At 35.5% G+C, this 11,256-nt stretch overlaps 2 protein-coding genes across 3 annotated transcripts; both read left to right on the top strand.

Moving 5' to 3' along the window:
- Window positions 1-496: 496 nt before the first annotated feature.
- Window positions 497-3,722, top strand: LOC143559689 (uncharacterized). 2 transcript variants are annotated; one of them, XM_077048185.1, is made up of 3 exons: window positions 504-538; window positions 1,396-1,499; window positions 1,631-3,722. In XM_077048185.1, the coding sequence occupies exon 3, from the start codon at window positions 1,691-1,693 to the stop codon at window positions 3,515-3,517; it is 1,827 nt and encodes a 608-aa protein (XP_076904300.1). In that variant the 5' UTR covers window positions 504-538; window positions 1,396-1,499; window positions 1,631-1,690; the 3' UTR covers window positions 3,518-3,722. The 2 variants fall into 2 exon arrangements, with proteins under 2 accessions (XP_076904299.1, XP_076904300.1); XM_077048184.1 differs by lacking the exon at window positions 1,396-1,499 and having other exon boundaries at window positions 497-538.
- A 2,140-nt stretch (window positions 3,723-5,862) lies between these two features.
- Window positions 5,863-8,160, top strand: LOC143559696 (putative WRKY transcription factor 53). The gene is made up of 3 exons (XM_077048192.1): window positions 5,863-6,407; window positions 6,481-6,612; window positions 7,704-8,160. The coding sequence occupies exons 1-3, from the start codon at window positions 6,085-6,087 to the stop codon at window positions 8,158-8,160; spliced, it is 912 nt and encodes a 303-aa protein (XP_076904307.1). The 5' UTR covers window positions 5,863-6,084.
- The last annotated feature ends 3,096 nt before the right edge of the window (window positions 8,161-11,256 follow it).

The raw sequence follows: 11,256 nt of genomic DNA, 5'->3' as shown, positions 1-11,256 counted from the left end.
TCCATTCATTCCAAAGACCATATGTGTTACACTTTTGTATTTACTTTGGTCTTTAAGGGTATTTTAGTCATTTCACATGTACTTGACTGATAAACCAGCGTCCATTCATTCCAAGACCATCCGTGTTACACTTTCGTATTTACTTTGGTCTTTAAGGGTATTTTAGTCATTTCACATGTACTTGACTGATAAACCAGCGTCCATTCATTCCTAAAACCATCTGTGTTACACTTTCGTAGCAGTCTAAAGCACGCATATAATTTATCAAACTTAAGAACAAAACTTGCAACACGCGGAAATCACATGGACCATCTGAGTCAATAAATAATAATTGGAAAGGGACTTTAACCATGGTTAAGGAAACTAACCCAAGTTAAGTTAAATGAGTAGGGTGGGTTGGGTTGAGTTGAGTTGAAAAGAAAAACTAGATCAACCTTGTAATTGTAAAAGCCATTTCATTCATGTCAAATTGGAGGCTCATTCTTCTTCTTGTTCAGCACAATAATCAAATCGTATATGCTGATTCGTATGCTAACTGGTAATTTACTCTTTTGTTTCACTCACATTTCGTCAATTTTGAATCTAGGGCTCAATTACGCTGTTTTAGGGTTTTGTTCTATTGCATCACCGTTGATTAAATTAATTTCGGATTTCAGTTTAGTTGTTTGCGAATTACTGAATCTAGGGTTTAATTGATGGAAAACTGTTTGATGAACAAATAGCTTGTTGTGAAGTGATGAAATCATTTGATCTTACTAATTACTGTAGGTTTATTTGTTTAGATTATCTAATTATTCCATAAATTGATATGTATAATGTGCATGAATTTTGGTATGAAATCAGTTGCCAACTTCTTATAAGTTAGTTAGTTCTGAGGCCACGGGTTTGATTCACGCGAGTGACGAATTCTCGGGCACTGGGTGCTAATAAGTAATAAACCTTTGGGGCCAGGCACAAATGTAGCCGTGGCGCTACATGTCGTCCGAAAAAAACATAGGTTGAGTTAGAATAATCTAATTGTGATGTAATCATAGTTATCAAATGCGCTAGGCGCACTCAAGGCGCATAGGCCTTGTCTGGGGCCTAGGCGCAAGGCGCAAAAAAAGCGAGGGCCTGAGAAAAAAAAAGTGCAGTTAAATAAAAGAATTAAAAATATGTTATGTATATAAAAAAATAATACTATTCTTCAAATAACTAAACAGAAGTATTAAATAAAATTTAATATAATCTAATTACTACCAAAAGTTATAAAATAGTCAAGATTTAAATGTAATTCCAATACTTGAATAACAAAATATTCAATGTAATTCCTTTGACCTCTCCTAGATCTAAGTTTCAATTGCACTCCATACGTTTCTTTGGCTCGGCGTTTATCTTCTCATGTTCATGTTGTAGACAATGCCGAAGCGCTCGTCTAGGAAAGAAAATGTGCATTTATTGAGCCTCGCCTGAAAAATGGGCATAGGCGCAAGAAGCGAGGGCTTTTAATAACTATGGATGTAATTGCTTACCTAATCTAAGAGATACTCATTCCATCTTCATTTATTTTATTAAAAGAAACAATTTACTGGCTTACAGCCATTAAGGTTGAATTAGTGTTATTCTTTTCTTGATATTGGTTATACTTCAGGTACTTTGACCCAACAATTTATCACAAAGCAAAAGACTTTCACTTTAAGCATCAAAACTTATGGAATGCAATAAAGACGAGGCGGTTAGGGCAAAGACAATTGCCGAGAATAAATTATCCAATAAAGATTACGCGGGTGCAAAGAAATTCATTCTGAAGGCCCAAAACCTATTTCCTGGGCTAGATGGTGTGTCTCAAATGTTAACCATTCTTGATGTGTATATTTCCGCTGAAAATAAAGTAAGTGGAGAAACAGATTGGTATGGGATTCTTGGTGCAAACCCTAATGATGATGATGAAACAATTAGGAAACATTACAGAAAGTTGGCTCTAATGTTACACCCTGATAAAAACAAGTCAATAGGTGCGGATGGTGCATTCAAACTTCTTTCAGAAGCGTGGAGTTTGTTGTCTGATAAACTCAAAAGGTTAGCTTATAACCAAAGGAGGAGTAATAAAAAGTTTCAACCACAAAGTGGCGGTGGCGCCCCACCGCCACCTGCTGCCAATGGAGCCAACAGTTGTGCAAAACGAGCCACCGCAAAGCCAAACAATCCGGCTGCACGGACTGATACTTTTTGGACCATTTGTCATGGATGCAAGATGCATTATGAGTATCTTAACTTGTATCGCGATCATACGCTTCTTTGTCCCAACTGTCGGCAGCCTTTTCTAGCCAAGGAAATGCCACCGCCTTCCAACCTTCCAAAGTCAACTCAGTCAATCAAGTCAACTGCTCCTCAACGACATCAGAATACAAACAATCATGCAAGAACCGCTCAAAATACTGGCCCACCACCACCATCTGGATTCAACACTGACCCGACTATTGCTTCAAAAGCAGCAAGTGTTATTAAACAAGTTAATGACAGACTTAAACGAGAACGTGAAGAATTATATTCCGTGTGGCCCTCAAAAAAGGGAGAAACCAATGATGTTAAAACCTATCATCACATGTCAACAGGTAATGGTAACATAGGAAATATTTATGTGTTTTCTGGTATAAATAATGCAGCAAATAGAAGTAGAGAATTAAACCCTTTTGAGACCCGACACATGCTGAAGAAAAAGGCTAGATCCGAGATTCTCAGAAAATTAAAAGAATGGGATTCTATGGAAAATTCACAAGAAGTCGAGGTAAATCAAAAGGTAGACGAGCAAGAACAAGAAGAACCTGCAATGAGCGTTCCCGACCCCGATTTTCACGAATTTGACCTCGATCGAACCGAAAATTCGTTTGACGATAACCAGGTTTGGTCTGCTTATGACGATGATGACGGAATGCCCCGTTTCTATGCATTGATCCACAAAGTTCTTTCAAGAAAACCGCTCAAGATGAAAATCAGTTGGTTAAACTCAAAAACCACCTCAGAATTCGGTTCATTTGACTGGTTAGGTTATGGTTTTCGCAAGACGTTAGGGGAATTTAGAATCGGGAGACATGAGATCAACATGTCTTTAAATTCATTCTCTCAAAAAGTTGAGTGGATAAAATCCCCACGTGGGTCTGTTATTATTCTCCCTAAAAAAGGGCAAGTGTGGGCCCTTTACAGAAACTGGTCACGTGATTGGAACGAGAGCGTTCCAGATGATGTGATTCATAAGTATGATATGGTGCAAGTTCTTGAAGACTACAACGAAGAACTAGGCGTCACTGTCAAGCCTCTTGTCAAGTTTTCTGGATTTAGGACTGTTTTTCATCCACATACATACCAAACTGAAGTGAAAGTGATTCCAAAAGAAGAAATGTTTAGATTCTCACATCAAGTCCCCAAGTATTTGCTGACGGGCTCAGAGGCCGATAATTCCCCAAAAGGTTGTCTTGAGCTCGATCCAGCAGCTACACCATTGGATCTTATTCTGGAATCAACGACCGAGATTTCGTAACAGAGATGATGATAATGAAAAATGTGGAGACAGATAGTGAAGGTAAGTTTACTTTTTTGTTATGAGAAAGGTGGGGAATAGTTTAGTTTTGTATGGAGGGTATTTTGTTCTTTATATTATTTTTTATAAAGTTATATAATGGGCTAACCATTTGTGAGAGTTGGGGATTGGGAATTTGACATTCATTTCATGGTATAGAACACAATGTATTGGAAATATTTGTATGATTAGTTCCTAAATCAAGGACTAACTCTGTTTCTTCATCATCACTGTTTATGTTCATACCCCTTTTTCAATTTAGCTTTCTTTCTTCTTCAGCATTAGATGTATATATAGAGCTTATTTATGTTTAAATTTTGGTTACTAGAAACCTTGAAGAAAAAAAAATGTATAAATGCCTTAATGCTATATGGCACAGTGTGCTTTGCGCTTTTTAAAACCAAGCAGGGGAGTCGTAATAGAATTTTTGGTTTACATTTGCTTAAACTACTTACAGCTGACGGTTTTAAGGTCTGTCTAGAACTATAATAAAATGATAGTGTGAACCCATCATTCTGCCAAGTGCTGTCTTCGAGAATTGTTAATTTTTTTTGGCCTGATTGCGAGAAAAGTTTGGGCGTTAAGTAAACGAGTATTTTTATAATAAAATTGTGCTTATTGATTTATGATTTGAGCAACCACTCCACTTCTCAATGGCTAAATACCCCGACTGCGTTTACTATATCTGGTCTTTTCCATAACGGATCATACATGAGGCTACCAATAATAGATTCTATGCTTTTGTTTCTTTGGTCTTTGGAGACTGATAGTTGGACAACTTGAAATGACTTCTCAAATGTGTGCTTCTAGGCTTGGTCTTCTTACTATTTGTACTGAAACTTTCTAACACCTTCCCTATGTATTTCTCCAGGGATAGTGTCATAGAACCATCTTTCTTATCTCTAATGATACTCACCCAAGGATATAGGATCAAATAGATTTTATTCTTAACATGAAAACGGTGAGAACCAATTTGTTGTTATGATTAGGTTTATTTTTATAGGTGTTTGCTGCTATTTTTTGTTCGTATTTGCTAATTTTCGATTATCAGACGTTATAAGTATTTGTTGATTTATATTTTGTTATTATTAGATGTTTTCTTTTGTTGATATAAGTATTTGCTGGTATATGCTGTTATTATTTTGTTCTTGATTTTGAATCTTTTGTTGTAATTTTTAGGTTCTTTTCTTTGTTATTATGAGTCATTGTTTATGTAGATTGGTATTGTAGTTGGTATTTTTTCTTGCGTTCTCATTTTTAAATAAATTAGCATTATTTCCTACGTTCTCATGTTAAGATCAAAATGTACATGAACCTTTCCCCATCTATTTTGTTGGACTTAAGCCTTTCATCTCGAGTTCTTCTAGCACTTGTCTTTTCAACTTGTATATCTATTTCATATCCGAACATGCTATCTGCATATCATCTACACAATCCAATAGAATGATATAAGAGCATCCACAACAACAAACCTTTACAAACCAGCAGATCAGCTCCACATCAGATTTCAAACTTTTCACAAAAATCCAACTTTCTTTCACAACAACAAACCTCCACAAACCTTATTAAATATATTAGAATTGTATGTATATATAGTATGTATATGAGTATATGAGAGAAATTGACATTGAGACCCACCCTAGAAGTTTGAATTAAGTTTAGTTACTAAATTTTAACTCACAAACTTTGCTCTACAATGGATGAAGTTCTAAACCATATAGATTGTTTGGTGTCACATCATTCAAACCTTGAAAAATTCACATTAGAGCTGCTAAATTTCTTCAAATGACAACAATCATATGACTCACACTTGTACCGTGTTTGTCCCATGAAGTCATCAACCTTCATGTACCACTGTCTGGGTGATTGTCTCATATCATAGTCATCATACTTGATTTGGCGATTTCGTTTTCTTATACAGAAGTATAAGAAATTATGTAATTTCACGTCTTTTTATAAATAACAATAGCAAGTACAATAGATTTGTTCAAATCATAAGTAAAAAAATCTAATGATTTTTTTTAACAATTAACTTTTTGCATTTTATAGGTTTGAAATTTGAATTCATGACCTTCTATTTCACATCTTAACCACCTTACCACTTCTACATAAGTATAATTGACAAAAAAGTTCTAATGTTCTCTTTTCCGCAAACATTACAACAATAAAAAGAAGGTCTTACCCGTCACAAATAAAATGCATCAACAATAGTAAAGTAGAACTTAAATAGCTACAACATCTATCTAATTATTTTATAAATAAAACTATAATATTATAATAATGAACATTCTAATATGATTGGAAAAGAGAAGTGGTCAACAAGATACTTTTAATCCTAATTCCACTTCAATTCCAATATCACTAAAACTTTGACTTTCTCCATTTTGAAAATCAACTCGTTTTCTTTGGTCAATATCCCCCTCTTATATTTTCCTTATATTTATGTCGAGAACAATACTCCCCCTCTCACACATGCATAATAGTAATCGATTTGGAACAACTCATTATTTTTATAAAGAAAAGTCAACATGGATCAAAGGCGAGTCGCTACCGAGTTGACCCAAGGGAAGGAGTTTGCAATGCAACTCAAGATTCACCTTGACAACGCTTCATCGTCTAAAGAGTTACAACATGTTTTGATCAATAACATCCTCGTTTCATACGAAAAATCTTTATATTTACTCACCACTCGTGGGCTCAATCCAAATGCTAGTAACAACGAGTCATGTTCACAGGCCGGTACGAGTATCACAAGGATAGGTTCACAAGTTTCCTTTAGTGAAAGCCCATGCAACGAACAAGTAAACCGCGAGTTTAAAGATCCTAATCACAAAAGGTCAAGTGCCAAGAGGTAATTATCCCTAATTCCTTATGCCATTATGCTTAAATATAACTAATTTCTTTTGGATAAATGTACTTTGTAGGAAGAGTAATATGGAAAAGTGGAAGAATCAAGTCCATGTAAAGGGAGACATGGGGGTCGAAGAAGCTCTTGATGACGGATATGATTGGAGAAAGTATGGCCAAAAGGACATTCTTGGCGCCAAACATCCGAGGTATGCATTGCATTTGAGTTTATATAAATCTTAACAACTTATTGATCGAAGAAACACATGAGAAAAAAAAAAACACTATTGATCATTTTCGCGCGCACATACACACTAAAAGGCTTGATAATGAATTTGAGAGTTTGAAATTCTAACCTCTTCTTTTGAAAACGAGTTGACTCAAATAGTAATTTAACAACCAAAGTGAAACTTTTTTTTTAAGAACCTACTTATATAAAAACAAGTAGTAGTCAAAAGTTGATACACCATTCAACTGATTACTGATTACAACGTATATATACTATTTAATCTGGTTTAAATTTTTTTTGCTATTGAGATGAAGCAAAAAAAACATCAAATCGATAAATATTTTTATATTTTGCTTTTTCAAACTACAAATTATATTCATTTCAATTTTGATATATTATTATTATTATTTAAAAACAAACATACGTACGATAACGAGACGTCCATATCCTGCAACTTTGCAACTGACGTGGGGGACCCAAGTCTTTTCATAAAAGAGGCTAATTCATTTGATTAATATTGAAATTGATTTATAAAGTTAGTATCAATTATGATGATGTATAGCCTTAAATAAACGTATCCACTTGTGCTAGAATTTATGTTACCTTGCTACTTAAAATTATTTTCTTACATATTATATGAGTTGAACAACTTAGCCCGAATTTTACATGCTTACTTAAATAGGTTAATTGGTAAATCCAAATTTATTAATTAAACAAAATATATAATAGTCAAACTAATCTCCTGAACATGATCGGAAGAAATGGTGTAGTTTTGGTTTTGTCAATCAGTCAATGTCCCGATGTAACGCTCTTCCTTTTTTCCGTTGTTTATGGTCTTGTTGTTAGTTTTTTTGTTCCTACGCAAACATCATGTCTTAAACTATCCAAATACTTGAATCACACAACTACACAAGAAGTCAAGCCATAAAACCATCAAAATACTCGATGTTGCACAAAGTCGTTCAAAATTGCAATGAAATCTTTAAAATGCGACATCTAATGTAATATTTCAAAAATAACGCCTAACAAAATCTTTATGGAATGTCTAATGAGTTTATTGTTATGTTGCAGAGGTTACTATAGATGTACTTATCGCCAATTACAAGGTTGTCTTGCAACCAAACAAGTGCAAAAATTAGACAAGGATCCAAGCATCTTTGACATCACCTATCTTGGAAGTCACACATGCAATCCTGAATCTCGCTCATCTTCAACACCGCAAAACCAGTCCTTCCAATCCTTTGAAGCTATACGTCCCACATCGTTTCACTTCCCTTCGTCGTCTAACAATCTCCCAATGCATGATAACACTTTTGACCGTGGAGTGACATCAAGGTCCACCTTTTCTCCAGAGTCAGAACTCCGAGTTGAGAAAAACCCGAGGACAGTGAATTCAGGTCCTGCGCTAATTGACCATGTTTCAGCTGAAACATCTACAAGGTCTCATACTGTTGATGTGGGTTTTTCATTTGATGAATTGGAATTTGCTAATGGCTTCAATTTTGATCACTCAATATTTTATAATTAAGTAAAACAAGGTATAATGACTAGACTTTTAAGTTAATTTAACTAATGTCAAAGAATTATAGTTTTATTTATTTTAGTACTTGTATAATTATCTTAATTTTCGACTTGGAAGATTTTGTAACAAAAATTAATTGACTTTTGTACAACAACTGCACAATATGAATGTTATAGGTCATGTTTAATAAGTATTATTTCTAATAATGTAATAACATGGGGATTACCTGTTTATAATAGAATTATATCTTGAGTTTTCTAAACTTCTTGTAACTATGTTGGTGCATGATGTCAGTAGTTCAGTATCTTGTGTTTATCTGTGTCTGTAATCATTTAGTTTGTTTGTTTTGTGTTGAATACTGTTGATTTTGTATGTTCGCTAGTATGTTTAAGCGAACTTGATAGGCTAGCGAAGTTAAGACAACTTCGCCTAGGGTGTTAGGCGAAGTTGTCGAGGTTTATAAAACCCCTAACTTCGGCCATTTTGTTGATGTTTTTGGGAACGACGTGGTTTGGTGATCTTTAGTATCACGTGTTGGCTATTGCAATAAATCAAGTTTTACAGTATAACCTCGTGTGTTTACAAACATATTCAACGTATCAATCGTCTCGACACTCGTATCGTATACGTGGGGATTCCGCACCCTCGTACTACGAGATACTCCTGTGTAGATCCGGCTGGGAACCTACAATTGGTATCAGAGCATTTTGCTCGTGATTGTGTGGTTCGGGATTATCACACGGGTGTCAAGATTGTTCCGTTAGACCATTCACGGAACGAGTTTTTGTTGAAATACCTCGTTTTTGTCATTTGCTCCTCTTCCCTCATCAAATATACCTACAAATCACCCTCGCGTCCCTCGCAATCGACCTAATTAAACCTGCAAAACTCCAGTGTTCGTCAGGCGAAGTTTCCGTCACTGAAACTAGAGTTTTCAGCGAAGAAATAGGGTTTTAGCGAAGTTGAGTAGTAGCGAAGTTAAGTAGTAGCGAAGTTTAAGTTCGCGAAGTTAACCTCCAGTGAAGTTACAAGCTAGAGCGAAGTTATACTAACTTCGCTATAGCTGTTCACAGAATTCGGTTTTCGATTCTTGAATCACCATTCTTTCAACTATGACTTCGTTAAACATCACAGAACTGGTAAAAATGGAGGTTGAAGCTGGTTCAGCAACTAAAGCTCCGAAGCTGCTTAAAGGTACCAATTTTGTTGCATGGAAAGATAGATTTGAACAGTATGTGAAGTATCAAGACGCAAAGATGTGGGTTTGCATTCAAGACGGGTACATTCCACCAACGTCCATGTTTGAAGGTCGTGAATAGATTAAGAAGTACAGTAAGATGGAAGATGATGAAAAGAAAATGTATGAGGCAGAGAGTAAAGCGCATGCAGCTATTACAATGGCACTTCCATAAGAGATTCTTCATACCTTCAAAAAATACAAAACTGCTAGAGAGCTATGGGAAGCACTAGAGAATAGATATGAAGGAAATGTTGGGATACGTACCTCCAAGACAAAGCTGCTAAAAACCCAATTCTCCGTATTCAAGTATCTGAAAAATGAATCACTTGATGATATCATCACACTATATTATCATTTGATGACCGAACTAAATTATTACTCCATTGAATACAAGGAAGAAGAGATAGTAGAGAAACTTCTTGATGCTCTCCCACCAAAATGGGAGATGTACACTGTTCTAATGAGAGAAGATAACGACTTTGAAAAGATTGATTTGGAAACAGTGGTCAATAAGTTATGAAATTTTGAACTCAACATGGTTCGAAAGGAGACACCGACTGATCAGGTTCAGGATCCGGGAATGTATGGTGCGAAAGTCACTCCAAACTCAAGTTCAAAATCAGAATCCACTGCCTACTACTCAAAGGGGGAATCAAACTCCACTCCAGATGGTCATGTGATACTCAATATGGATGGTGACGTATGTTTCGTAGCAGGAGGTAATAATTCCTCAAAACCTCAAACTACAACTGGAAATTTCTCATCCAATGCTCCAAGCAATAACTACTCACAGATGCCCATGAGTGTAAAATCAGCTGAACAGCAGTTTGCTCTCTATGCATCCTTCATTGCATCTTATGAGAATTACATCAAAGGTAAAATAGTAGACCCTGCAACTTTGGATGAAAACTATGATCAGATCGATGCTGATGATCTGGAAGAGATGGATCTGCAGTGGCAAATGGCTATGATAGTAAGAATGGTAAAGAGATTTATGAAGAAAACAGGTAGAAAGTTTGTTGGAGAAAGACCAGGGTTTGATAAGTCAAAGGTTTGCTGTTATAACTGTCAACAAAATGGTCACTTTGCTAAGAAATGTACAAATGAAAGAGTCGAACGAAGTCAGAACAGGCCTGCTCAACAGAATGGGGGTGGTAGTGAAAATAGGGCTATGGTATCTCAACAGAACGGTGGATACAACTGGAATATACAAGTTTAGGAGGTGTTCGAACAGACAAATCTAGTAAACATTGAAACTGAAGGAAGTGGGAGAGAGACGGGGGAAGATCAAGCATACATAGCAGAAGTGAACGATCAGCTCTCTGAGGTAAGTTCTGAACTTCATTGTGAACAATGTGAAAACCTGTCTGATCAATTGAAAACATTAACTGATCAGTTTGTTAGTTTGAATACTCAATTTAAAAACTTAAAAGAAGAACATCATTATTCTAAAACTAAAGAAAATAGTTACTCGGTAAAAATAAAAGCTAGTGAAAAGGATATCAGAAGTCTTAAAGCCACTCTAGCTGAAAAAATACAAGTGATTGATCTTAGTTATGAAGTGTTAGAAGAAAAGACCAAACTAATAGCTGATTACCAGGTAAAAGTGGTGGAACTGAACAGAAAAATTGAACAATTTAGAAATTCTTCGGCAATGTTAGATCACATCATAAGTGTTCAACGTTCCCCGGTTAACAAAGGGGGAATTGGATTTTCTGAAGTTCCACCACCATACAACAATAACTATACCTATGATCCTAGTAATCAGCAATCTGCAAATGTTGAGATTAGTCAGACAATTCCAATCAAAATATCTGCTAAAGAAACTGAAGTTAATAAGAGTGAAACAAGTAAGTCAAGTT

Source organism: Bidens hawaiensis, unplaced genomic scaffold (genome assembly GCF_021521415.1).
Source record: "Bidens hawaiensis isolate Kalapana, Puna unplaced genomic scaffold, B.hawaiensis_p1.1 tig00020021_1, whole genome shotgun sequence".
Classification (NCBI taxonomy): Eukaryota; Viridiplantae; Streptophyta; class Magnoliopsida; order Asterales; family Asteraceae; genus Bidens; species Bidens hawaiensis.
Note: the sequence above shows the minus strand (reverse complement) of the source record. Positions and strands in the feature narration are given on the sequence as shown.

Coding starts and splice junctions, on each gene's coding strand:
- LOC143559696 (XM_077048192.1), top strand. CDS start 6,085: ATGGATCAAAGGCGAGTCGCTACCGAGTTGACCCAAGGGAAGGAGTTT. Junction 6,408..6,480: donor AAAAGGTCAAGTGCCAAGAG/GTAATTATCCCT, acceptor TGTACTTTGTAG/GAAGAGTAATATGGAAAAGT. Junction 6,613..7,703: donor CTTGGCGCCAAACATCCGAG/GTATGCATTGCA, acceptor GTTATGTTGCAG/AGGTTACTATAGATGTACTT.
- LOC143559689 (XM_077048184.1), top strand. CDS start 1,691: ATGGAATGCAATAAAGACGAGGCGGTTAGGGCAAAGACAATTGCCGAG.